This window comes from Rhinopithecus bieti, unplaced genomic scaffold (assembly GCF_001698545.2).
Source record: "Rhinopithecus bieti isolate Rb0 unplaced genomic scaffold, ASM169854v2 scaffold_11161, whole genome shotgun sequence".
Classification (NCBI taxonomy): domain Eukaryota; kingdom Metazoa; phylum Chordata; class Mammalia; order Primates; family Cercopithecidae; genus Rhinopithecus; species Rhinopithecus bieti.
Genome location: NW_016806937.1, coordinates 780,315 through 807,116, shown reverse-complemented (window position 1 = coordinate 807,116; position 26,802 = coordinate 780,315). Strand labels below are relative to the sequence as shown.

Genomic DNA, 26,802 nt, shown 5'->3' with positions numbered 1-26,802 from the left:
ATGTGCCAGGCCTTTCTAAATCATTCATTCTTTGAACCCTCCCAACAATCCTAATGGGAAATACTATTTATGAACCCGTTTTACTAATCTGACAACTGTAGCTGAAGTTTAAGTAACTTGCTCCACATCACAGAGCTGAAAACTTGTCACTGATTTGAGTCTAGCCAGCCTCTCAAGAGGTGTCCATGATCAAGCCTTCCTTTGGCCTAGGTTTGTTGTCAGCACTTCTCTATTGAGGCATTTGTTTTTTTTTTTTTTTTTTTTGAGACGGAATCTCCCTGTATCGGCCAGGCTGGAGTGCAGTGGCTCGATCTGGGCTCACTGCAACCTTTGTCTCCCGGGCTCAAGCAATTCTCCTGCCTAAGCCTCCAGAGTAGCTGGGACTACAGGCGTGTGCCAAGATGCTGCTTCCTTCTGAGCTGGCTCAGGTGCAGGACCCACCTGCAAGGAAGAGAAAAAGGCAGTGAGCAGTGAGTGTGGTGCAGGGTTAGGAGCAGGCCTTTAGCGGGCTCCTGCTTAGTGCACGGGAAACCTGGTACCTTGTTCTGCTCGGGCACACGGAAGCCCAGCCTCACCTTTTCTCCACACAAGCTTGGATGGGCAGATGCCCGCCTAATTTTACTCCACATGGCCTTAGGTCAGGAATCCTACCTGCCTCCCATCCACCGCAGGCAACTCTAATGCTGGACAGAGCACTGGGTCCCAGCCCAGGACCCTACTGGCGATCTGGGTGACTCGGAGGAGGGCAGTTTGAACCTCAATCTTCTCGACTCAGAAATGGGAGGCGCTGGGAAGATGACAACATTCTAAGTGGTGATGAAAGCGCTTGGCAGGGAGAAAGCACGAGAAGTGCAAAGTAAAGGAGGCCGCTTTAGGAAGAGCTCAAAATGCACCTCCCTCCTGCCCCGGGAACATTCTATCCTCTGGAATGAAAATGGAGATCCTAAGGCCCGGAAACACCGCATCTCTTACCAGTGGAGTAGGAGCACTTGGGGTACATTTCGGGAGTTGCAGCTGAAGTTTCTAAGAGAGCGGCGCAGAAGGAGTGGAGCAGGTGGGAGGCGTAGTGGATTCTAGGAACCGGGAGCTCAATTTATAGTTAGAAGAGGGGGCCCGATGCAGAGCACCTCCTCCCCCACCCCCAAGCGGAATCCCCTGCGCCTGCGGTCCTGGGTTGGGATGTGCGCAGCAGGCGAGTCGGGCGCACCATCCCCTGAATGCAGCCTAGTGGGCCCCCGGGGGACGCCCCTTTGGTGCCCGCTCGTGCGGTAGGGGCTGTGCTCCTGGAGGTACGTGACGCCTCTGCCAACCTGAGGGCTATTTTTCATCCCCAGGTGGTCGCGTTTTCCCCATCCCCGCCCCGCACTTTCGTCATCAGCTTTGCCTCTCCCGGCTCCGTGTGCAACTCCACCCTAGTGCTCACCTTCTTCATTGGCGGGAGCCAGGAGCAGAGAAAGTGAGCCGTGCGCAGATGTGCGGGGTGGAGGTGACTTTCGTTTCTTTCCCGCCCTCCCCACCTCATTGCCTGTCGCTCTTCCCACCTAGGACCCTCAAACTCGTTCCCCCTGTACACACAACCTAGCACCCACGGGTCAGCCTCTCTCTTTTCCTTCCCCGCTGTCATATAACATTTAGATTTTGCCAGGCCCCCTTAAATCATTGGTTCTTTGAACCCTCCCAGCAATCCTAAAGGGAAATGCTATTATGAACCCACTTTACTAATCTGACAGCTGTACCAAAAAGTTTAAGCAACTTGCTCAACATCAGAATGGAAAAGTTACCACTGATTTTAATCTAGCCAGCCTCTCAAGAGAAAGTGTCCATGATCAAGCCTTCCTTTAGCCCGGGTATGTCATCAGCATTTCCCTATTGCTGGACATCTTTTAAATAATGTCAAGCCACAAGCTGAACCATGAGCTGTGACAAAAGCAATCTATAACTGCAATATATATACACAGACATACAGCACACATTTATACTTCTTCTGACTGCCTTCTATGTGTGGAATAAGACTGATTTTCATTTTCGCTTCTGGGAAAGAGTTTGCTTTAAATGAAAATATATTTAGGAAAATATTAATAATTTCGATATTGTATGTTAAGTACAGTGACTGTGAGGGCAGAAATGATATTCTTTTTGATCTGACTTGAGGCATGGAATCATGCTTATAGGTTTATATCCCTAATGTTAGTGAATGTCCCTTTGATCACAGGACACATGTTCATGTAGTCGATGAGAATAACAGGATACACAAGTGAGCACATCTGGCCTGGCTGTTTTGTCTGTGGGTAAATAAATATCTCCCATGCAATGTATAATGAGCAACAGTTGATGTTATACATGACTCACCGTTTGCCAGGCACCATTCTAAGTTCTTTACATGAATTAAATCATTTAATTTTACAAGCCAGATATTATTATATTCCAGTTGATGAGACTGAAACACAGAGGTTGCGTCACACACAAAGCGGCAGAGGTGGGATTTGCACTCATGCAGGCTGACTGCAGCATCATGCCTTACCCCGTGCTCTATGCCACCAAGTCAACACAAAGATGAGGATGCTGAACGTCTGGCCGGGAGGCTGCTTTGGAAGCACGTTGAGTTGGCAGTCAGGTGGCTGTGTATAGCCATGACCTCTCTGGGCTTCAGTTCCTATCTCTCAAGTGAAGATCAAAATTTGTTCATCTCCAAGGTCCCTTATAGCTTTGAACTAAGATGGGCAGGGTTTGGCATCCAGGGATGCCATGATCTGCCAGCTGTAGGGAGGGCCAGAGGCCAGCCGTATGATAGGATCATTCATCCTTTTCCTTCTCAGCTGTGTGGCATTGGGCAGGTTGCTTTGTTCCTCTGAAAGATGATTCAAGCATGCCAGCCCCTGAATATTTTCTGTCCCTGTCCTGAAGCTTGTGACCTTCATTTAACAGGTTGCATGAAGGTTAAATGACATGAAGGATGGGAAAGGACTTTATGTGTGTTCAAATGTTGGGGCAGCATCTTATCACAGAGGACTTTCTGCAGGAGAACATCCACACTCCTCCTGGCACTGGATCAGCTGGGGATGCAACCCGTCCACAGCATCCCATCCAGAGCAATGCTTCCAAACCAATGAGAACTTCTCCAGGGACAAGATAGAGTTAATGGTATCTTATTCCAAGAAAATCAGTGCAGAGAGAATGATCATAATCACCTTTGTTTATTAAAACCTAGGCAGCAGCCAAGCCACTCTCTCATTTTCTTTTCCTTTTCCTCTTTTTTTTTTTTTTTTTTTTTTTTTGAGACATTGTCTCGTTCTGTTGCATAGCCTGCAGTGCAGTGGCACAATCTTGGCTGACTGCAGCCTCTATATCTTGGACCTAAGCCATCTTCCCATCTCAGCCTCCAGAGTAGCTCAGACAGACACAGGCTACCAGAGCCATATAATTTTGTATTTTTTTTGTAGAGGCGGGGTTTCTCTATGTTGCCTAGGCTTGTCTCAAACTCCAGGGCTCAAACAACCTTCCCACCTCTGCCTCCCAAAGTGCTGGTATTACAGGCATGAGCCACTGTGCCTGGCCCACTCTCTCATTTAATCCATGCATTGAGAATAATCTCCTTTCTACAAATGAGGTACTAGATGCTCAGAGAGTTTGGGTGACTTGCCCAAACCACACAGCCATTCAGTGGTGGAGTGGGCTGTAAACTAGGACTGCCTGACAACAAAACCCACGCCCTAGGCGCAGTCTGCCTTCTGAAATCGCTTCACAGGGAAGCAGCAGGTAAGCATGGTCCTGACTTCTAGGCAAGGAGACTCATCTTCCTCTTTGATTGAACATCAAATAGTATTCCCTCCACAAATGGAGGGACTAACTTGTCATTAACAAGAAATCCAGGACTCTTTCCTTCCTAAGGAACATCACCATGCTCAGCCAGCTGCACAATCTGCCATAGCTGTGTTCTGAGAACTTCTGTAAATAAAGTATTAGTAATTATGGAGATGATGAAATCAAAAGCTAAATTCCAAAATAACTTCATCTGCAACCCGTGATCAAACTGCATCTTCCCGGGAGCATGCTGGTTTGAAGTAGTCAAGGAATGGAACTTGAAAGAGGAACAACCTCAGCCTGGATCTTGGGAGGAATTTCCAAAGATTCAGAGCCAACTCCCAACAGGGAGCTCTCAGGGTTCAACGAGTGTCCTGAGTGTGCTGTCTGTGATGCTGGCTAGGCCAAGCCTGATGATTCCTCATGAGAATGTCCTGGCCTGTGCTGCTGAAAGTGTGTGGTCCACAGTGGGGCCAGTCTGCTGTTTCCAGTCTGCAATACAAATCATCTATGAACATATGTGCAGAGTTTGTAAATCTTCCATTTTTCTGTTATTTCTGTATGTATTTATTGAGGGTTTTTTGTGTAAAATGTAAAAAGTGGGTTCTATATTTTGTGTTTCATTATCTTCATAATCAATATTACTTTATTTACAAAGGTTTAGATCTGGGATGGATAGAAAATGAAAACTGTCCCTTCGCCATGGAGTTTGAGAAGCCCTGTGTAGGATTCAAGCAGCTCAGGCACTGGAATCCACCCACTGGGTCACTTTCAAGCCTAAAATCTGCTGAGGAACTGAACTTGGTCAGGGAAACCTGAGAATAAACATGAGGAATGGAGAAGTCCCTGTGCCACATTTAACATGATTGAAGCTGATCGCGTATGTCCCCATGCTCATATGATCCAGCACAGTGCAGGTGCATTTTACAGAAGATCAAGCCCAGTGAATTAACGGGGCCTCCTGAAGGCGTTCAGACTAACTAGGGGCTCACATTTCCATCCAGAGTTCAGTCTCTAAACTCCCAGTTCAATCTCCCACCCCAGTCCCTTGTTCCAAAAAACACAACAGGAACCAGAACCAGAATTAAGTCTAAGTGTTTAATTATGACTCACATGTTTCACAGAAAAAGGAATGTAGCAAATGGGTCAAGATTTATCAAAAAAACCAAAAAATCCTGGATTTTACGGGTCACTCTATTTTTACTTGGGAGCAGGGCCATCCTGACATCAGGCGCAGCAGCTGCACTTGTCCAAGGCCCCTTTGCAGATGCAGCCCTGGGCACACTTGGCACAGCCCAAAGGGCAGCAGGAGCAGCAGCCTGGGGAGGAAGAGAGAGTGAGAGGTCAGAGCAGACTCGACCAGAGACCTCCTTGCCCCAACAGAGGCCGATCTCCATCCCTCTCTCCAGCCCCAGAGGACCATCATTTCAGGATGGCATGGTTTTGTCAGGAGACAACTGGTGGACATTGGAGTGGGTCTTCCTTTGAGAAAGCTGCCCCATCCCACATAAGCCCTGGAGAGGACAGAAGACTAGACAGGCAGTGACGGCCTACAGGGAGAAAGGAAGGCCAGTTCCCCAGAAGCAAGCACTCAGGGCCATCCTTGGGTTCCCTCCCAACCTTAGCCACAGCCCCAGATTCCTGGAGATGGCCCCGCACTCACTCTTCTTGCAGGAGGTGCACTTGCACTCCTTGCACTTGCAGGAGCCAGAGCAGGTGCAGGAGCCACCTGCAAGGAAGAGGAAAAAAGCAGTGAATTTGATGCAGAAGATAACAGCAGTTGGTCAACAAATGCTCCCAACTGAGTGCATTGCCAGGCCTGATAGATAGCTCCTGTCCAACTCAGGGCACCATGAAGCCTGACCTTACTTCTATCCCTAGAGGTTAGGATGGGCTTTATGTCCTGAATCCTGAAAAGGCAACAACCCCTGACTAACCCCTGTCTCCCATCCACCCCAGGAACTGGACAGAGTACTGGTGCTCAGCCTAGCAGCCCCCGACTACCTGGGTGACATGGAGCAGAAGAATTATGAGCCTGAGTCCTCTCCCCTCTGAAATGGGAGGTATTAGAATAGGAATGTTCTAGGGGTGATGAAGGCGCTGAGAGGAAAAGCACTAGATCAATGAAATAAATGGCTCCACTTAGTTAGAACTCAAAAAACACCTCTATTCTTAGGGACGTCTATCCTGTATTGGGGAAATAGGTACCCGAAGAACCAGAAAGCCAGTAACCCTTACCAGTGGCACAGGAGCAGTTGGGGTCCATTTCGAGCCGCGGTGAGGCTGGAGATCCCAAGCAAGAAGTTGAGAGGCTATAAGGCGCATGTGCAAGGCGTGATGGGGCCCCACAGTCAGCGGCTGCTTTTATAGTCAGGGGAAGAGGGCCGGGCGCAAAGGCCCCGCCCCGCGCTTGCACCGGCCCTGCTAAGTCGGCCCCGCCAGCGGTCCTGGACTGGGCTGTGCACAGCATAAGGGCCAGGCGCACAGTTCCCTGAGTTCTGCTCGGTGTGGACCGCGGGACCACCCCAATGCTTTGGCGCCCCCTCACGCGGCAATGGCTGTCCGCCCGGGGTACGCGGCGTCCCCGAGGTCCTGGCAGCCTTTCCCAGTTTCCTCGTGGTTGCCTTTCACCCTAGTCCCCGTGCATTCCAGGAACCCAGCCTTGGCGTCTAGGTAGTCTCCACCGCACCCCTCACACAGTTTTCAGCTAGGCCTGTCCCGAAGTCTGTGCAGCCACAGCCTCGTGCTCCGGTCCCCGAATTGGCTGAGTGCGGAGCTGGGAGCGTGAGGTAGAGAGCGAGCTGTGTGCAGAGCACCCGCCACCTATATGACTTTCGTTTCTCCTCGCCCTCGCCTTGCCTGTACCTGTCCACACCTAGGTTCCTGGGACCCGCTCCTCTGTACACAGCAGCACGTGGAACACGGGTCGGCCTCTCTCTCCCGTCCACTCGCCTCGCCTGAGAGGATGTGGGGGACGGTGCCTGGCTCTTTTAAACAGCCAGCTCTAGAGTGACCTACCAGAGATCTACGAGATCTCTGGTAGTGATCTACCAGAGATCTACGAGATCTCTGGTAGTGATCTACCAGAGATCTACCAGTGACCTACGAGAGATCACTCTTCACCATGGGATGGCACCCAGCCATTCTTTAGGGATCTGTCCTCATGACCCCAAAAGCTCCCACCAGACTCCACCTGCAATATTGGAAGTCAGATTTCAACATGAGATTTGGCAGTGACAAGACATCCAAATCATAGTACCCTTGTAGGATTCAAAGAACTGAGGAGTTGAGTGCCAGCACTGTAGCCACTTTTAAGCCTCAAATCCAATGTGGATCTGAGGTTGGGCAGGAAAATCAGAAAATAAAAATGAGGGATGCAGTTTCTGTGCTACATTTGGCATGAGACTGGAAGCGATCATGTATGGTCCCCACCCATATTGTGTGCACAGTGCAATCCCATTTTACAGAAGTGTGAACTCGGTGAAGTAACCTGGCTGGTCTGAAAGTCTTCACAATGTTAGTGGCTCACATTTCCATCCAGAGCCTGGTATCTAAACTCGCGGTTTAACCCCCTCCCCATTCCGTTTTTTCCAAAACACACAAAGAAGACCAGAGTAAGATTCAAGTCAAAATTCTTTTATTGCCATTCACATATTTAACATAAAAAGAAATGCAGAAAATGACTCAGGGTTATATTAAAACAACAAAACCTCCAGGTTGTGCAGGTTGCTCTATTTACATCTGGGAGCAGAGCTGTCCCCACATCAGGCACAGCAGCTGCACTTCTCCGACGCCCATTTGCAGACGCAGCCCTGGGCACACTTGGCACAGCCCACGGGGCAGCAGGAGCAGCAGCCTGGGGAAGAAGGGGAGAGTGAGAGGTGGCAGTAGACTGGACCAGGCACCTCCCTGCCCCAATAGCAGGCCTGGCTCGAGCTCAGACGCCAGACCCAGAGGATGCTTTTTCGTGTGGCACAGCTCTGTTCTGAAACCATAGGGGGTACAGTTGGGGTTTGTGTCCCAAGAGAAACATGCTTCCCTGCCCCATCTGAACTCAGGGCAGAAAGCCTGGAGAGGGAATGAAACGGCAACGAGGGCAAAGAAATCCCAGTTCCCCAGAAGGAAGCACTCACTGTCAGCCTTGGGTTCCCTCCCAACCTTAGCCACAGGTCCAGATTCCTGGAGATGGCCCCACATTCACTCTTCTTGCAGGAGGTGCATTTGCACTCTTTGCACTTGCAGGAGCCAGCGCAGGCACTGGAGACACCTGCAAGGAAGAGAAAAACGCAGTGGGCAGTGAGTGAGATGCAGAAGGTACAGCAGTGGGTCAATGAGTCTCTAGTGCCCTCTCCTCTGTGCAGGGCCAGCCCTCAGAGCTCCTTCCCCACTCAGGACAGAGGAACAGAAGCCCCATGTCCTCCTTCCTCACGCTGGGAAGGGCAAGTACCCTCCTGTTTCACCCCACCAGGAAGGTCCCAGCTGCACACCACACCCAGGAATACTGAGATTGTGAGCCACAACCTTCTGTCCCGGAATCCTGAAGACTCTATGCGTCTAGTCCCCTCTCCACACTGATTGCTCAGAGCCTGGAGAACACTGGGGCCCAGCCAGCAGGACCCTGACCAACTGGATGACATGGAGCAGGACTGCCCTGCGCCTCAGTATCCTTAACTCTGACTTAGAGGCCCAGGGAGGAGGGCAGTGCTCTCAGGGGCGTGATCAGGTAGAAAGCACCTAAGGAAGTAAAGGAGCCCCCTTCGGCTCCGAACCTAAAATGCGACCTCCTCAAACCCAGAGACCCTCTGCACTGTGGCTGGGAAATGGGAATCCCAGGGCGCAGAGTCGGGCTTCTCTTACCAGTGGCGCAGAAGCAGTCGGGGTCCATTTCGAGCCGCGGTGAGGCTGGAGATCTCAAGCGAGAAATGGAGAGACTGCAAGGCGCACGTGGACGGCGTGGTGGAGCCCCACAGCCTGCTGCTGCTTTTATGCTCACGGAGGGGGGGGGGGCCGGGCGCAGAGGCCCTGTCCCGCGCTTGCACCCGCCCCCGTGGGTTCGCTCTGCCCGCGGTTCTGGGCTGGGCTGTGCGCAGCAGTAGGGCCGGGGGTACCATCCATTCCGCTGGGACGCGCGGCGGGACCGCTCCTTTGTCGCCCGTTCGCACGGGAGTCCCTGTGCGTCCGGCGGTACGGGGTGTCCGCGAGGTCCTGGCCGCCTTTCCCAGTTTCCGCGAAGTTGCCTTTCACCCTCCTCCCCGCGCTTTCCGGGACCCCAGCTTTGGCGTCGTGGGTGTCTCCACCCTACCCCTCGCCCCGCCGTTTTCAGCTGGGCCTGTCCCGGAGTCCGGGTGCAGCCCTCCTGCGCCAGTCCCGGGACTGGGTGAGTACGGAGCGGGGAGCTGGCGGTAGCGAGGGAGTTGTGTGTAGAGCATCCGCCACCGATAGGGCTTTCTTTTCTCCTCGCCTCCCGCTTGCCTGTCCCCTTCCACACCGCGGTCCCTCAGACCCTCTCCTCCGTACACAGCAACACGGGGAACACGGGTCGGCCTCTATCTCTCCCGTCCATTCTCCTCGCCTTAAAGGATGTGTGGACACATTTGTCCAGGTCCTCCTTTGCAGATAAGTCTCCATGCTCCCCACAGCCTAGTCGGCCACCCCCACTGCCGGCTGGCAGTTCTGGACATGTGGGATGTCCCCAAAGAGAGATGACTTCAGATGATATGCAGACCCTGATTTAAATTAAAAAGCAAGATGAGGAAGGTGGCAGGAAGCTGTAGTGGCAGCTACTTAGGAGGCTGAGGCGGGAGGATCACCTGAGCTCAGGAGTTCGAGTCCAGCCTAGTCCACATAGGGAGTCAGTGTCTCTAAAATAATAAGGAAGACATCCAGTTATTTCTCTTCAGTATAACTGACTATTGCATGACATTGAGTCTACACCAGTTCCTTTCTAATCACTTTCATTCTTTGAATCCTCACAGCAATCCTAAAGGGAAATACTAGTTATGAATCCGTTTTGCTAATCAGGGGACTACAAAGGAAATGTCCAAGTAACTGACTGGTCGTCACAGAGGCAAACAGTTGTGCACTGATTTAAATCCAGCCAGCCTCTTAAAGGAAAGTGCCTATGATCTAGCCTTCCTTTGGCATAGGTATGTGGTCAACACTTCTCTATTGCTGGAAATCTTCTAAACAACAGGGGACAGGCACCTTGGCCCCCACCTGTAATCCCAGCACTTAGGAAGGCTGAAGCAGATGAATCACCTGAGATCAGGAGTTCGAGACCAGCCTGGCTAACATGGCGAAACCCTGTCTCCACCAAAAATACAAAAATTATCCTGGCATGGTAGCGGTCGCCTGTAATCCCAGCTACTGGGGAGGCTTACGTAGGAAAATCGCTTCAACCTGGGAGGCAGAAGTGGCAGGTTGGGCCATTGTACTCCAGCTGGCTGACAGGGGTAAAACTCTATATCAAAAACAAAACAAAACAAAACAAAAAAACAAAAACCCTCAAATAAACAACAGGAAGCTACCAGCTTTACGAAGGACAGGGGCAAAAGCAATCCATAAGTGTAACACGCACACACTTACACACACAGGCACAATAATTTGGGGCTAACTTCCATGTGTGAGACAAGATCGAATTTCATTTTCTTAGGTTGAAAATAATTTGCTTTTCATAAAAATATGTTTAATAAGTATTGATCATTTCGACATAAAGTATTAACTAAAAGATGGTGCAGATGGTAACAGAAATGGCAGTCATTCTTCTGTATCTGACATGAAGCAAAGAATCTTCCTCATGGCTTTATAACCCTAGTGTTGATTACAATTTTGTGGGAACACTGAATGGCTCTCTTTAGACCACAGGACGTGCTCGTGTGGTAGATGAGAATAACAGGATACACAGCTGAGCACCTCTAGACCTTTGTGTGCAAATAAATAAATATCCCCTATGCTCCATAAAATGAACAAGAAAAGCAATAGCTAATGTTGTAGATCACCCACCCCTTGTACCATTCTAAGTTCCTTATATGTATTAAATCCTTTAATCCTATAAGCCAGAGGTTAATATTATACCCCTTGTACAGTGGAGGAGACTGAACCACAGAGAGGTTGTGTCATGCAGCTAAAGGTAACAGAGGTGGGATTTGCACTTATCCATGCTGATGGCAGCATCATGCACTCACCCACCACCCTCTGCAAGTCACATGAAAGATAAGGACACCGAAAATCTAGCACAGAGGCAGCAATAGGAAGTGCATTCTGTCGACAGTCAAGCACAGCTCTGTGGCCTCTCTGGGCTTCACTTCTCATCTGTCAACCCAAGAGCAACATTCATCCATCCCAAAGAGTCTTTGTATCTTTGAACTGAGATAGAGAAGATTTAGCATCCAGTGGCATCATAATTTACCAGCTGTGGCCAGGGCCACAGGCCAGGTGTAGCATAGGTTCATTCATCCCTTCACATCTGAGCTACGTGACATTGGGTAGGTTACTTAACTGATCTGGAAGACAACATAAGCACTCCAGGCCCTGCATATTTGCTGTCCCAGTCTTGAGGCCTGTGGCTGTCGTTCCGGAGGTCATGTGATCAGATGATATGAAGGATGGGAATGGATTTTATGTCTGCTCAAAGGTGGGGGCAGCATCTTATTGAAAAGCACTTTCCACAGAATGTCGCCACACTCCTCCTGGCAGGGTCAGCCAGGTTGCAGTCCGATTCCCAGCATCCAATTCACAGCAGTGCTTTCAAACCCATAAGATTTCTCTTAGCTTTGGGATTTAACAGGCTTCATTCTCTTAAAAAGGCAGTGTAGAGAGAATGATCATCATTGCTTCATTTTATTAAACCCTAGCCAGGGTCCAGATTATGCTGTCGTGTAATCCCTGCATTGAGATATAATCTGCTTTCTACAAATAAGGATCTGGAGGTTCAGAGAGTTTCAGTGATGCACTCAGGCCACACAGCCAGTACATGGTGAGATGGGCTGTGAACCAGGACTGCCTGACACCAAAACCCGTGCCCTAGGCACAGACTGCCTTCTGAAATCTCATCTTCACAGGGAAGCAGTGAGCAAGCGTGGTCCTGACCTCCAGGACAGAAGGATCATCTTCCTCTTTGATTGAACATCAAATAGCGTTCCCTCCACATAGCCAGGGGAACTGATTGTTGGCTTTAATTACAAGTTAGCCAGGGCCTCACTCCTTCCTACTGAGCACCACCACACCCTCCAAACTGCAGAATCCGCCGTCATTCCTGCATGGGCAGACATGAAGTATTTCATGTGGAACCCATGATCACACACACTTCATTTTGCCAGGGACATGCTGGGCATGTCCTTCCATATTCCCAGTGACTTTACTGGTTGGAAGTAGTCAAGGGCTGAAATTTGAAAGAAGGACAAATTCAGCCTGAGTTTGGGAGGAATTTCCAAAGATTCAGAGCCCAGTCACAACAGGGAGCTCTCAGGGGTCAGCGAGTGTCCTGTCAGACTAAGCCTGATGGTTCCTTGTGGGGATGTGCTGGGCAGTGCTGCTCAAGGTGTGAGAGCCACACACTGGGGCCAGTTTGCTGTTTGCTTTCTTTTCTTGTTTTGGGACCGAGTCTCAGTTGCCCAGGCTGGGCTGCAGTGGCACAATCGTGGTGCACCACAACCTCCGCCTCTGGGGTTCAAGCAGCTCTTATGCCTCAGCCACCTGAGTGGCTGGGATTACAGACGCATGCCATCATGCCCGATTTATTTTTTGTATTTTTAGTAGAGATGACGTTTCATCATGTTGCCCAGACCGGTCTTCAACTGCCAGTCTCAAGTTATCCACCCACCTTGGCCTCCCAAAGTGCTGGGTTTACAGGCCTGAGCCACCATGCCTGGTCTAGTTTGCTGTTTCTGGTCTGCAATGCATGTCATCATATGTTCAAAGTTTGTACATCTTTCATTTTCCTATTATTTCTTTATGGATTTATTGAATTTTTTACCGTTGGATCTAAAAAATGGGTTTTGTTTTTGATGTTTTATTTCATTATCTCCATGATCGATACTATTACATTCACCAAGGTTTAAGTCTGTGATGGATAGGAAATAAAAACTGTCCTTCACCAAAGTGTTTGAAAAGCCCCATTGTGCTAGCCTGTTTGCATTGCTCTAATGGAATCCCTGAGACTAGGTAATTTATATAGAAAAGAAGTTTGTTGTGACTGCCGCTTCTGCAGGCTGTGCAGAGTGTGGTGCAGGCATCTGCCTCTGATGAGGGCCACAGGAAGCCTGCAATCCTGGCAGAAGACCAACGGGGAGCAGGTACATCACGTGGAGAGACAGGGAGCAAGAGGGAGAAGGTGACGGTACCTGGTTCTTTTAAAAAGCCGGCTCTGGAGTGACCTACCACAGTGAGAGACCACACTTCATTATGGGATGGCACCAAGCCATTCTTTAGGGATCTGTCCTCACGACCCCAAAAGCTCCCACTTGGCTTCACCTGCAATATTGGAAGTCAGATTTGAACATGAGATTTGGCAGTGACAAAACATGCAAATCAGAGCACCGTTGAAGGATTGAAGGAACTGAGGAGTTAAGTGCCAGCACTGTAGCCACTTTTAAGCCTCAAATCCAATGTGAATCAGGTTGGGCAGGAAAATCAGAAAATAAAAATGAGGGATGCAGTTTCTGCGCTACATTTGGCATGAGACTGGAAGCGATCATGTATGGTCCCCACGCATATGGTGTGCACAGTGCAATCCCATTTTACAGAAGTATAAACTCAGTAAGGTATCCTGGCTGCGCTGAAGGTGTTCACATTATTAGTGGCTCACATTTCCATTCAGAGACTGGTCTCTAAACTCCCGGTTTAACCCCCACCCCAGTCCATTTTTTCCAAGACACACAAAGAAGAACAGAGTAAGATTCAAGTCAAAATTCTTTTATTGCCATTCACATATTTAACATAAAAAGAAATGCAGAAAATGGCTCAGGGTTGTATTAAAAAAAACCCCAGGTTATGCAGGTTGCTCTATTTACAACTGGGAGCAGAGCTGTCCCCACATCAGGCACAGCAGCTGCACTTCTCCGACGCCTCTTTGCAGACACAGCCCTGGGCACACTTGGCACAGCCCACGGGGCAGCAGGAGCAGCAGCCTGGGGAAGAAGGGGAGAGTGAGAGGTGACAGTAGACTGGACCAGGCACCTCCCTGCCCCAATAGCAGGCCTGGTTCGAGCTCAGATGGCAGACTCAGAGGATGCTTTTTTCATGTGGCACAGCTCTGTTCTGAAACCATAGGGGGTACAGTTGGGGATTGTGTCCTAAGAGAAACATGCTTCCCTGCCCCATCTGAACTCAGGGCAGAAAGCATGGAGAGGGAACGACATGGCCAACAGGGGCAAAAGGAAGCCCAGTTCCCCAGAAGCAGGCACTCAGGGCCAGCCTTGAGTTCCCTCCCAACCTTAGCCACAGCCCCAGATTCCTGGAGATGGCCCCGCACTCACTCTTCTTGCAGGAGGTGCATTTGCACTCTTTGCACTTGCAGGAACCGGCGCAGGTGCAGGAGACACCTGCAAGGAAAAGAAAAAGGCAGTGGGCAGTGAGTGAGATGCAGAAGGTACAGCAGTGGATCAATGGGTCTCCAGTGCCCCATCCTCTGTGCAGGGCCAGCCCTCAGAGCTCCTTTCCCACTCAGGGTAGAGGAACAGAACCCCATGTCCTCTCCACTCACGCTGGGAAGGGCAAGCACCATCCTGTTTCACCCCACTAGGAAGGTCCCAGCTGCACACCCCACCCAGGAATACTGAGATTGCGAGCCACAACCTTCTGTCCTGAACCCTGAAGACTCAATGTCTCTAAGCCCCCCATCCACCCTGATTGCTCAGAGCCTGGAGGAGAACACTGGGGCCCAGACAGCAGGACCCTGACCAACTGGGTGATGTGGAGCAGGACTGCCTTGTGCCTCAGTATCCTTAAGTCTGACTTAGAGGTCCAGCGGGGAGGGCAGTGCTCTCAGGGGCGTGATCAGCAAGAACGCACCTAAGGAAGTAAACGAGGCTCCTTCTGCTCAGAACTTAAAATGCGACCTCCTAAAACCCAGAGACCCTCTGTACTGGGGCTGGGAAACGGGAATCCCAGGGCACAGAGTCGGGCTTCTCTTACCAGTGGTGCAGGAGCAGTTGGGGTCCATTTCGAGCGACGGTAAGGCTGGAGATCTCAAGCGACAAATGAGCAGACGGCCAGGCGCTGGTGAAGGGCGTGGTGGAGCCCCACAGCCTGCGGCAGCTTTTATGTTCACGCGAGGGGGCCGGGCGCAGAAGCCCTGCCCCTTGCTTGCAGCCGCCCCGCTGTGTTTGTGCCGCCCGCAGTCCTGGGCTGAGCTGTGCGCAGCAGAAGGGCAGGGGGCACTACCCACTGAGCTCTGCTCGCTGCGCGCTGCGGGACCGCCCCTTGGGCGCCGGTTCGCGCAGGAGGGGCTGTGCGCCCGGCTGTGCGGGGTGTCCCCGAGGTCCTGGGCGCCTTTCCCAGTTTCTCCCAAGTTGCCTTCCACCCTCCTCCCCGCGCGTTCCGGGACCCCAGCTTTGGCGTCGCGGGCGTCTCCACCCCACCCCTCGCCCAGTCATTTTCAGCTGGGCCTGTCCCGGAGTCCGGGTGCAGCCCTCCTGCTCCCGTCCCCGGATCGGCTGAGTGCGGAGCGAGGAGCGGGAGGTAGCGAGCGAGCTGTGTGCAGAACACCAGCCACCGATGTGACTTTCGTTTCTCCTCGCCCTCGCCTTGCTTGTCCCTGTCCACACCGCTGTCCCTCGGACCCCCTCCTCCGTACACAGCAACACGGGGAACACGGGTCAGCCTCTCTCTCCCGTCCATTCTCCTCGCCTGAGAGGATGTGTGGGCACATTTGTCCAGGTCCTCCTTTGCAGATAAGTCTCCATGCTCCCCACAGCCTAATGGGCCACCCCCACTGCCGACTGGCAGTTCTGGACATGTGGGATGTCCCCAAAGAGAGATGACTTCAGATAATATGCAGACCCTGATTTAAATTAAAAAGCAAGGTGGGGAAGGTGGTGGGAAGCTGTAGTCCCACCTACTTAGGAGACTGAGGTGGGAGGATCACCTGAGCTCAGGAGTTCCAGTCATGCCTAGTTCACATAGAGAGTCAACGTCTCTAAAAAAATAAAATTAAAAAGCAAGACATCCAGTTATTTCTCTTCAGTATACCTGACTGTTGCATAACATGGCGTCTATTCTATTCCCTTTTAATCTCTTTCATTATTTGAATCCTCACAGCAATCCTAAAGGGAAATACTAGTTATGAACCCGTTTTGCTAATCAGGGGACTACAAACAAAATGTCCAAGTAACTGACTGGTCGTCACAGAGGTAAACAGTTGTGCACTGATTTAAATCCAGCCAGCCTCTTAAAGGAAACTGTCCATGATCAAGCCTTCTTTTGGCCCAGGTATGTGGTCAACACTTCTCTATTGCTGGAAATATTCTAAACAACAGGGGCGGGCCCAGCTGCTCACACCTGTAATCCCAGCAGTTAGGAAGGCTGAGGCGGATGAATCAACTGAGGTCAGGAGTTGGAGACCAGCCTGGCTAACATGGTAAAACCCTGTCTCCACTAAAAATACAAAAATTATCCTGGTGTGCTGGTGGTTGCCTGTAATCCCAGCTGCTCAGGTGGTTGAGGCAGGAAAATCACTTGAACCCGGGAGGCAGAGGTGGCAGCTTGGGCCATTGCACTCCAGCTGGGCGAAGAAGATGTAAATCTGTCTCAAAAAATAGAGAAAAAACCCCAAATAAACAACAGGAAGCTACCAGCTCTATGATGGACAGTGGCAAAAGCCATCCATATGTGTAATACACACACACACACACACACACATTAATTTGGGGCTATCTTCCATGTGTGGGACAAGATTGATTTTTCACTTTCTCTGATGGAAAGGAGTTTGATTTTCATAAAAATATGTTTATGAAAGTATTAACCATTTCAGTGTAAAATATCAACTAAAAGATGATGCAGGTGGTAACAGAAAGGGCAGTCATTCTTCTGTATCTGACATGAAGCACAGAGTCTTGCTCATAGCTTTATAACCCTAGTGTTGATTACAATTTTGTGGGAACACTGAATGGCTTTCTCTGGACCACAGGACATGTGCTCATGTGGTAGATGAGAATAACAGGATACACAGCTGAGCACTCCAGGTCTCTGTGTGCAAATAAATAAATAAATATCTCATATGCTCCATAAAATTATTTAAGAAAAGCAATAGCTAATATTGTAGAGCACCCACCCTCACACCATTCAGAGTTGCCTATAGGCACTAAATCCTTTAATCCTATAAGCCAGAAGTTAGTATTATGCCCCTTGTACAGTGAGGAGACTGAGTCATAAACAGGTTGTGTCATGCAGCTAAAAGTAACAGAGGTGGGATTTGCACTCACGCATGCTGACCGCAGCATCATACTCGCCCATCACCCTCTGCCACCAAGTTACATGAATGATAAGGACAGGGAAAACCTAGCACAGAAGCAGCAGTAGGAAGTGCACTCTGTGGACAGTCATGCACAGCTCTGTGGCCTCTCTGGGCTTCAGTTCTCATCTGTCAAGCCAAGAGCAACGTTCCTCCATCCCAAAGAGCCTTGGTATCTTTGAACTTAGATAGGCAAGATTTAGCATCCAATGGCATCATAATCTACCAGCTGTAGCCAGGACCACAGGCCAGGTGTAGCATAGGTTCATTCATCCCTTCATTTCTGAGCTATGTGACATTTGATATGTTACTTAACTAATCTGGAAGACAACATAAGCACTCCAGGCCCTGCATATTTGCTGTCCCAGTCTTGAGGCCTGTGGCTGTCATCCCTGAGGTCATGTGATCAGATGATATGAAGGATGGGAACTGATTTTATGTCTGCTCAAAGGTGGGGGCAGCATCTTATTGAAAACCATTTTCTGTAGAAGGTCATCCACACTCCTCCTGGCAGGGTCAGCTTGGTTGCAATTCCATTCCCAGCATCCAATCCACACCAATGCTTTCAAACCCATAAGGTTTCTCTTGGCTTTGGGATTTAACAGGATTCATTTTCCAAAAAAACCAGTGTATAGAGAATGATCATAACTGCTACTATTTATTAAACCCTATCCAGGGGCCAGACCATGCTGTCATTTAATCCCTGCTTTGAGATATAATCTGGTTTCTACAAATAAGGAACTGGAGATTCAGAGAGTTTCAGTGATGCACTCAGGCCACACAGCCAGTACATACTGAGGTGGGCTGTGAACCAGGACTGCCTGACACCAAAACCCACACCCTAGCTGCAAGCTGCCTTCTGAAATCTCCTCTTCACAGGGAAGCAGTGGGCAAACGTGCTCCTGACCTCTAGGCCAGGAGGATCATCTTCCTCTTTGACTGAACGTCAAATAGCATTTCCTCCACATAGCCAGGGGAGCTTATTGTTGGCTTTAATTACAAGTCAGCCAGGGCCTCATTACTTCCTACTGAGCACCACTGCATCCTCCAAACTGCAGAATCCGCTGTCATTCCTGCATGGGCAGACATGAAGTATTTCATGTGGAACCCATGATCACACAGACTTCATTTTGCCAGGGACATGCTGGGCATGTCCTTCCATATTCCCAGTGACTTTACTGGTTGGAAGTAGTCAAGGGCTGAAATTTGAAAGAAGGACAAATTCAGCCTGAGTTTGGGAGGAATTTCCAAAGATTCAGAGCCCAGTCACAACAGGGAGTCTGTTGCCCAGGCTGGAGTCCAGTGTCGCAGTCGTGGCTCACTGCAAACACCGCCTCCGGCGTTCAAGTGACTCTTCTGCCTCAGCCTCCCGAGTATCTGGGATTACATGCTATCATGACCAATTAATTTTTGTATTTTTAGTAGAGATGAGGTTTCATCATGTTGGCCAGGGTGGTCTTGAACTCCTGGCCTCAAGTGTTACACCCACCGTGGCCTCCCAAAGTGCTGGGATTAGAGGCCTGAGCCACCACAACTGGTCTAGTTTGCTATTTCTGGTCTGCAATGCACATCATCATATGTTCAAAGTTTGTACATCTTTCATTTCCTGTTATTCATTTATTGAATTTTTTTTTTTTTTTTTTGAGACGGAGTCTCGTTCTGTCGCCCAGAGTGCAGTGGTGTGATCTTGGATCACTGCAAACTCTGCCTCCCTGGATCACGCCATTCTCCTGCCTCAGCCTCCTTAGTAGCTGGGACTACAGGCGCCTGCCACCACATACGGCTAATTTTTTTGTATTTTTAGTAGAGACGGGGTTTCACCATGTTAGCCAGGATGGTCTGGATCTCCTGACCTCATAATCTGCCCACCTCAGTCTCCCAAAGTGCTGGGATTACAGGTGTGAGCCACCAAGCCCGGCTATTTATTGGATTATTTCTCATTGAATCTGAAAAATGACTTTTGTATTTTATGTTGTATTTCATTATCTCCATAATCAATACTATTACATTTACCAAGGTTTAAGCCTGTGATAGATAGGAAATAAAAACTGTCCCTTCACCACAGTGTTTGAAAAGCCCCATTGTGTTAGCCTGTTTGCATTGCTATAAGGGAATCCCTGAAACTAGGTAATTTACAAAGGAAAGTTTGTCATGACTTCCGCTTCTGCAGGCTGTGCATAAGTCTGGTACAGGAATCTGCCTTTGGTGAGGGCTGCAGGAAGCCTGCAATCCTGGTCAAAGACCAAGGGAGAACAGGCACAACATGTGGGGAGACAGGGAACAACAGAGAAAAGGGGACGGTGTCTGGCTCTTTTAAACAGCCAGCTCCGGAGTGACCTACCAGAGGAAGAACTCACTCTTCACCGTGGGATGGCACCAAGCCATTCTTTAGGGATCTGTCCTCATGACCCTGAAACCTCCCACTAGATCCCATCTCCAATATTGGAGGACACATTTCAACATGAGATTTGGCACTGACAAAACATCCAGATCATGGCACCCACGTAGGATTCAAGGAACTGAGGAGTTGGGTTCCAGCACTGTACTACTTTTAAGCCTAAAATCCAATTTGGATCTGAAGTTGGGCAAGAAAATCAGAAAATAAAAATGATGAATGAAGTTTCTGTGCCACATTGACATGGGACAGGAAGCAATCATGTATGACTCCCACCCATATGGTGTGCACAGTGCAATACCATTTTATTAAAGTGTAAACTCAGTAGCTGGCCTGAAGGTGTTCACATTGTTGGTGGCTCCCATTTCCATCCAGAGCCTGGTCTCTAAACTCCTGGTTTAACACCCAACCCAGTCCATTTTTTTCCAAGGTGCACAAAGAAGAACAGAGTAAGATTCAAGTCAAAATTCTTTTATTGCCATTCACATATTTAATATAAAAGAAATGCAGAAAATGGCTCAGGGTTGTATTAAAAAAGAAAATCCAGGTTGTGAAGTTTGCTCTATTTACAGCTGGAAGCAGAGCTGTCCCCACGGATCAGGCACAACAGCTGCACTTCTCCGACGCCCCTTTGCAGACACAGCCCTGGGCACACTTGGCACAGCCCACGGGGCAGCAGGAGCAGCAGCCTGGGGAAGAAGGGGAGAGTGAGAGGTGANCCTGGTCTCTAAACTCCTGGTTTAACACCCAACCCAGTCCATTTTTTTCCAAGGTGCACAAAGAAGAACAGAGTAAGATTCAAGTCAAAATTCTTTTATTGCCATTCACATATTTAATATAAAAAGAAATGCAGAAAATGGCTCAGGGTTGTATTAAAAAAGAAAAATCCAGGTTGTGAAGTTTGCTCTATTTACAGCTGGAAGCAGAGCTGTCCCCACGGATCAGGCACAACAGCTGCACTTCTCCGACGCCCCTTTGCAGACACAGCCCTGGGCACACTTGGCACAGCCCACGGGGCAGCAGGAGCAGCAGCCTGGGGAAGAAGGGGAGAGTGAGAGGTGACAGTAGACTGGACCAGGCACCTCCCTGCCCCAATAGCAGGCCTGGCTCGAGCTGAGACGCCAGACCCAGAGGATGCTTTTTTTGTCTGGCACAGCTCTGTTCTGAAACCATAGGGGGTACAGTTGAGGTTTGTGTCCCAAGAGAAACATGTTTCCCTGCTCCATCTGAACTCACGGCAGAAAGCCTGGAGAGGGAATGACATGGCTAACAGGGGCAAAGAAATCCCAGTTCCCCAGAAGGATGCACTCAGGGCCAGCCTTGAGTTCTCTCCCAATCTTAGCCACAGCCCCAGATTCCTGGAGATGGCCCCGCACTCACTCTTCTTGCAGGAGGTGCATTTGCACTCTTTGCACTTGCAGGAGCCGGCGCACGTGCAGGAGCCACCTGCAAGGAAGAGGAAAACGCAGTGGCCAGTGAGTGAGATGCAGAAGGTACAGCAGTGGGTCAATGAGTGTCCAGTGCCCCCTCCTCTGTGCAGGGCTAGCCCTCAGAGCTCCTTTCCCACTCAGGACAGAGGAACAGAAGCCCTATGTCCTCTCCACTCACACTGGGAAGGGCAAGTACCCTCCTGTTTACCCCACCAGGAAGGTCCCACGTCCACACCCAACCCAGGAATACTGAGATTGCGAGCCAGAACCTTCTGTCCTGAACCCTGAAGACTCAATGTCTCCAGCCCCCTATCCACCCTGATTGCTCAGAACCTGGACAGAGAATTGGGACCCAGCCAGCAGGACCCTGACCAACTGGGAGATGTGGAGCAGTTCAGCCTTGAGCCTCAGTGTCCTTAACTCTGACGTAGAGGCCCAGGGATGAGGGCAGTGCTCTCAGAGGCGTGATCAGGAAGAAAGCACCTAACGAAGTAATGGAGTCCCCGTCGCTCAGAACTTTAAATGAGACCTCCTGAAACCCAGAGACCCCCTGTAACAGGGCTGGCAAATGGGGCTTCCAGGGCTCAGAGCTTCCCTTACCAGTGGCGCAGGAGCAGTTGGGGTCCATTTCGAGCCAAAGAGATGCTGGAGCTCCCACCGGTAAGGTAAACAAGCAGTCAGGCAGTTGGAAAGCGCACTGGAGCCCTGCACCCGGCTGCTCCATTTATAGACGGAGGTCGGGCCGGGCGCAGAGGCCCAGCTCTGCGCCTGCACCCGGCCAGCTGAGTCCGCTCCGCCGGCGATCCTAGGCTGGGCTGTGCGCAGCAGAAGGGCCGGGCGCACCATCCCCTGAGTTCTGAGCGGTGCGCACCGCGGGACCGCCCCTTTGGCGCCTGTTCACGCGGGATGGGCTGTGCGCCCGGCGGTACGCGGCGTTCCCGAAGTCCAGGCCGCCGTTCCCAGTTTCCCGGAGGTTGCCTTACACCCTCCTCCCAGCGTGTTCCGGGACGCCGACCTTGACGTCGCGGGCGTCTCCACCCCACCCCTCGCCCCGCAGTTTTCAGCTCGACCTGTCCAGGAGTCCCAGTGCAGCCCTTCTGCTCCCGTCCCGGGATCGGCTGAGTGCGGAGTGGGGAACGTGCGGTAGCTAGCGAGTTGTGTGCAGAACATCCGCCACCGATGTGGCTTTCGTTTCTCCTCGTCTCCCGCCTTGCCTGTCCCTGTCCACACCGCGGTCCCTCGGACCCGCTCCTCCGTACATAGTAACACGGGGAACACGGGTCAGCCTCTCTCTCTCGTCCATTCGCCTCGCCTTTGAGGATGTGCGGGCACATTTATCCAGATCCTCCTTTGCGTATAAGTCTCCACGCTCCCCACAGCCTTAGGGCCACCACAATACCGGATGGCAGTTCTGAACATGCGGGATGTCCCCAAAGAGAGATGACTTCAGATGATATGCAGACCCTGCTTTAAATTAAAAAGCAAGCTGGGCGAGGTGGCGCTTACTGCTGTAGTCCCAGCTACTTGGGAGGATCACTTGAGACTAGGAGTTCGAGTCCAGCCTGGGCAACATAGGGAGTAAACGTCTCTAAAAAAATAAAAAGCAAGATAAATGGTTGTTTCTCTTCAATATTGCTGATCTCTTCAATATTCCAGGCTCAATGCATAACATTGAGTCTGTGCCGGTGTCTTAACCACTTGCTTTGTGATCTTAAAGAAAAATACTATTTATGAACCTGTATTACTAAACAGACGGCTGCTACAGAGTTAAAGTAATTGGTTCAAGTCACAGAGCTGAGAATTTGCACTGATCTGAATCCAACCAACCCCTCAAGAGAAAGTGTCCATGGATCAAGCCTTCCTTTGGCCCAGGTATGTCATCAGCACTTCTCTCTTGCTGGAAAGCTTCTAAACAATGGCAAGCCACAAGCTCAACCATGTGCAGTGGCAAAAGCAATCCATAAGTGTAATATATATGTATACACACACACACACACACAAAACACATTTATAGTTTTCCTGGCTGTCTTCTATGTATGGATAAGACTGATTTTCATTTTTGGAGGTGGAAAAGAGTTTGCTTTTCATACAAATATATTTAAGAAAATATTAATCATTTAAATATAAAATGGTAAGAAAAGTGTGCAGGTGGTAACAGAAATGCCAGTCATTTTTATCTGACATGAGGCAGAGAATCTTGCTCGTAGCTTGATAACCCTGGGTTGAGGATGATTTTGTGGGAGCAGTGAATGGCTCTCTTTGGACCACATGACACATGTTCATGTGGTAGATGACAATGACAGTATATACAGCTAGGCACTCCAGGCCTGGCTTCTTTGTCTGTAAGTAAATATCCCCCATGCAATGTATAATTATTTTTAAAAAATAATAATAAAGCAATAACTAATATTGTAGAATGCTTGCCAAGCACCATTCCAAGCTCCTTACATGTAAAAAATTCTTTCATCTTACAAGCCAGATACCATTATTATGCTCCTATTATAGGAGACACAGAGAGGTTATGAGGCACAGCTAAAAGTGACAGAGGTGGGATGTGCACTCATGTATGCTGTCTGCACCATCACGCCCTCACCCATTGTATTAGTTTGTTTTCACACTGCTGATAAAGACATACCCAAGACTGGGCAATCTACAAAAGAAAGGGGTTTAATGGACTTACAGGTCCACATGGCTGGGGAGACCTCACAATCATGGAAGAAGGCAAGGAGGAGCAAGTCATGTCTTACATGGACGGGAGCAGGCAAAGAGAGAGCTTGTGCAGGGCAACCTCCATTTTTAAAACCATCAGATCTCATGAGATTCATTCACTATTATGAGGACAGCACGGGAAAGACCTGCCCCCATGATTCAATTACCTCCCACTAGTTTCCTCCCATGACACTTGGGAATTGTGGGAATTACAATTCAAGATGAGATTTGGATAGAAGCCCAGCCAAACCATATCTTTCTGCCTCTGACCCCTCCCAAATCTCACATCCTCACATTTTGAAACTAATCATGCCCTCCCAACAGTCCCCCAAAGTCTCAGCTCACTTCAACATTAACTCAGAAGTCCACAGTCTAAAGTATTATCTGAGACAAGGCAAGTCCCTTCTGCCTATGAGCCTGAAAAATCAAAAGCAAGTTAGTTACTTCCTAGACACAATGGTGGTACAGGCATTGGGTAAATACAGCAATTCCAAATGGGAGACATTGGCCAAAATGTTTTGGGGCTACAGGCCCCATAAAAATCCAAAATCCAGCAGGGCAGTCAAATCTTAGAGCTCCAAAATGGTCTCCTTTGACTCCATGTCTCATATCCAGGTCACGCTGATGCAAGAGGTGGGTTCCCAAGGTCTTGGGCAGCTCTGCCCCTGTGGCTTTACAGCTCCCCTCCTGGTTGCTTACATGGCTGGCATTGTCTGTGGCTTTTCCAGGCACGTGGTGCAAGCTGTTGGTGGATCTACCATTCTGGGGTCTGGAGGACGGTGGCCTTCTTCTCACAGCTCCACTAGGCAGTGCCCCAGTAGGGCCTCTGTGTGAGGGCTCTGACCCCACATTCTCTTCCACACTGCCCTAGCAGAGGTCCTCCATGAGGGCCCCACCCCTACAACAAACTTCTGCATTTCCATACAACTTCTGAAATCTAGGCAGAGGTTCCCAATTCCTGACTTCTGTGCACTCACAGGCTCAACATTATGTGGAAGCTGCCAAGGCTTGGGGCTTGCCCCTTCTGAAGCCACAGCCAGAGCTTTATGTTGGCCCCTTTTAGCCATGGCTGGAGTGGCTAGGATGCAGGGCACCAAGTCCCTAGGCTGCACACAGCACAGGGACCCTAGACCTGGCCCATGAAACCACTTTTTCCTCCTAGGCCTTTGGGCCTGTGATGGGAGGGGCTGCTGTGAAGTCCTCTGACATGCCCTGGAGACATTTTCCCCATTTTCTTGGGGATTAACATTCTGCTCCTTGTTATTTATGCAAATTTTTGCAGCCAGCTTGAATTTCTCCTCAGAAAAGGGTTTTTTTTTTCTATTGCATTGTCAGGCTGCAAACTTTCCAAGCTTTTATGCTTTGTTCCTCTTATAATTCTGAATGCCTTTAATAGCACCCGAGTCACCTCTTGAATGTTTTGCTGCTTAGAAATTTCTTCCACCAGATGCCCTAAATCATCTCTCTCAAGCTCAAAGTTCCACATATCTCTAAGGCAAAGGCAAAATGCCACCAGTTTCTTTGCTAAAACATAACAAATGTCAACTTTGCTCCAGTTCCTCACAAGTTCCTCATTTCCATATAAGACCACCTCAGCCTGGACTTTATTGTCCGTATCACTGTCAGCATTTTGGGCAAAGCCATTCAACAAGTCTCTAGGAAGTTGCAAACTTTCCCACATTTTTCTGTCTTCTGAGCCCTCCAAACTGTTCTAACTCTTGCCTGTTACCCAGTTCCAAAGTTGCTTTTTTTTCTCTTTCAGAGATGAGACTCTCACTTTTTTTGTTTTTTTGGTGGTGAAGTAGGCTGTGAACCAGGACTGCCTGACACCAAAACCCATGCCCTAGGCTCAGGCTGCCTTCTGAAATCTCTTCACAGGGAAACAGAGAAGTCAGTGGCCCTGACCTCTAGGCCAAGAGACTCATCTTCCTCTTTGATTGAACATCAAATAGGATTCCCTCCACCTAGCCAGGGGGGACTAATCACTGGCTTTAATTACAAATCAGCTAGGGCCTCACTCTTTCCTAATGAGCACCCCTACACTCCCCAAACTGCGGGATCTGCTATCACTCCTGCATGGGCAAACAGGAACATCTGCAACCCATGATTACACACACTGCATCTTGCTGGAAAAATGCTCGGCTCTTCCCTCCACAGCCCCAGTCACTTTGATGGACTGACATAGTCAAGGGCTGAAATTTGAAAGGGAAAATTCAGCTAGAGCTTGGGCAGAACTTTCAAAGATTCAGAGCCAAGTCACAACAGGGAACTCTCAGGTGTCAGCAAGTGTCCTGTGACTCTGGGCAGGCTAATTCTCTTTTTCTTTCTCTCTCTTTTTGAGACAGAGTCTTGCTGTATTAACCAGGCTGGAGTGCAGTGTAAAGATCTCTGCTCACGGCAACGTTCACCTCCTGGGCTCAAGCGATCCTCCCACCTTACCCCTTTGTAACCAGATTTTGAATCATTGTTAGTTTATTTTTATTTTTTTTACTTTGATTTTTTGAGATAGAGCCTCATTCCCTCGCCCAGACTGAAATGCAGTGGCACGATCTTGGCTCACGGCAACCTCCGCCTCCCAGGCTCAACTAATCTTCTCACCTCAGCCTCCCAAGTAGCTGGGATTATGCCAGGCTAAAATTGCTAGTTTCATCAGGCTCTGATCCACAATGGCCTTTTGCTATCTGCCTCTTGAGAAATCTCTCTCTTTTTATATAAATAACAAAGTTTTAAAAATGTATTTTCTGAAATCAGTGTTTTACACGCCAAAATTTTAAAAAAGGTTTATGTCTGGGAAGCATAGGTAGTAAAAAGTTCCTTCACCATGGAGTTTGAGAAGCCTGGTGTGGGAATCAAGCAGCTGACGAATTGGGTTCCACCCCTGTCATCTCTTTGAAGCCTAAAATCTGATGAGGAAATTGAAATTGGGTAGGGAAATCAGAAAATAAAAATGAGAGACAAGGCCGGGCGCGGTGGCTCACGCTTGTAATCCCAGCACTTTGGGAGGCTGAGGCGGGCGG

The 26,802-nt window shown here is 49.6% G+C and overlaps 4 protein-coding genes across 4 annotated transcripts; all 4 read right to left on the bottom strand.

Moving 5' to 3' along the window:
* Positions 1-4,887: 4,887 nt before the first annotated feature.
* On the bottom strand, positions 4,888-6,138 carry LOC108533855 (metallothionein-1E-like). The gene is made up of 3 exons (XM_017878788.1): positions 6,040-6,138; positions 5,465-5,530; positions 4,888-5,120 (listed from the first exon to the last, which is right to left on the bottom strand). Exons 1-3 carry the CDS (start codon positions 6,065-6,067, stop codon positions 5,029-5,031), a joined length of 186 nt encoding a protein of 61 aa, XP_017734277.1. The 5' UTR covers positions 6,068-6,138; the 3' UTR covers positions 4,888-5,028.
* A 1,374-nt stretch (positions 6,139-7,512) lies between these two features.
* Positions 7,513-8,737, bottom strand: LOC108533857 (metallothionein-1E-like). Its single transcript, XM_017878789.1, has 3 exons — positions 8,659-8,737; positions 8,003-8,068; positions 7,513-7,657 (listed from the first exon to the last, which is right to left on the bottom strand). The coding sequence occupies exons 1-3, from the start codon at positions 8,684-8,686 to the stop codon at positions 7,566-7,568; spliced, it is 186 nt and encodes a 61-aa protein (XP_017734278.1). The 5' UTR covers positions 8,687-8,737; the 3' UTR covers positions 7,513-7,565.
* Positions 8,738-13,692: 4,955 nt separating this feature from the next.
* Positions 13,693-15,449, bottom strand: LOC108533849 (metallothionein-1E-like). The gene is made up of 3 exons (XM_017878782.1): positions 14,935-15,449; positions 14,277-14,342; positions 13,693-13,928 (listed from the first exon to the last, which is right to left on the bottom strand). Exons 1-3 carry the CDS (start codon positions 14,960-14,962, stop codon positions 13,837-13,839), a joined length of 186 nt encoding a protein of 61 aa, XP_017734271.1. The 5' UTR covers positions 14,963-15,449; the 3' UTR covers positions 13,693-13,836.
* Positions 15,450-20,443: 4,994 nt separating this feature from the next.
* LOC108533848 (metallothionein-1E) lies at positions 20,444-22,076 on the bottom strand. Its single transcript, XM_017878781.1, has 3 exons — positions 21,677-22,076; positions 21,027-21,092; positions 20,444-20,679 (listed from the first exon to the last, which is right to left on the bottom strand). Exons 1-3 carry the CDS (start codon positions 21,798-21,800, stop codon positions 20,588-20,590), a joined length of 282 nt encoding a protein of 93 aa, XP_017734270.1. The 5' UTR covers positions 21,801-22,076; the 3' UTR covers positions 20,444-20,587.
* Positions 22,077-26,802: the final 4,726 nt, after the last annotated feature.

Bases quoted from the DNA above. Each gene is read 5' to 3' on its own strand.
- LOC108533848 (XM_017878781.1), bottom strand. From the start codon at position 21,800: ATGGAGCAGCCGGGTGCAGGGCTCCAGTGCGCTTTCCAACTGCCTGAC. The intron at 21,093-21,676 runs GTAAGGGAAGCT...TCTTCCTTGCAG, and splicing joins CAACTGCTCCTGCGCCACTG to GTGGCTCCTGCACGTGCGCC. The intron at 20,680-21,026 runs GTGAGTGCGGGG...CTTCTTCCCCAG, and splicing joins ATGCACCTCCTGCAAGAAGA to GCTGCTGCTCCTGCTGCCCC.
- LOC108533857 (XM_017878789.1), bottom strand. From the start codon at position 8,686: ATGGACCCCGACTGCTTCTGCGCCACTG. The intron at 8,069-8,658 runs GTAAGAGAAGCC...TCTTCCTTGCAG, and splicing joins CGACTGCTTCTGCGCCACTG to GTGTCTCCAGTGCCTGCGCT. The intron at 7,658-8,002 runs GTGAATGTGGGG...CTTCTTCCCCAG, and splicing joins ATGCACCTCCTGCAAGAAGA to GCTGCTGCTCCTGCTGCCCC.
- LOC108533849 (XM_017878782.1), bottom strand. From the start codon at position 14,962: ATGGACCCCAACTGCTCCTGCACCACTG. The intron at 14,343-14,934 runs GTAAGAGAAGCC...TTTTCCTTGCAG, and splicing joins CAACTGCTCCTGCACCACTG to GTGTCTCCTGCACCTGCGCC. The intron at 13,929-14,276 runs GTGAGTGCGGGG...CTTCTTCCCCAG, and splicing joins ATGCACCTCCTGCAAGAAGA to GCTGCTGCTCCTGCTGCCCC.
- LOC108533855 (XM_017878788.1), bottom strand. From the start codon at position 6,067: ATGGACCCCAACTGCTCCTGTGCCACTG. The intron at 5,531-6,039 runs GTAAGGGTTACT...TCTTCCTTGCAG, and splicing joins CAACTGCTCCTGTGCCACTG to GTGGCTCCTGCACCTGCTCT. The intron at 5,121-5,464 runs GTGAGTGCGGGG...CTTCCTCCCCAG, and splicing joins GTGCACCTCCTGCAAGAAGA to GCTGCTGCTCCTGCTGCCCT.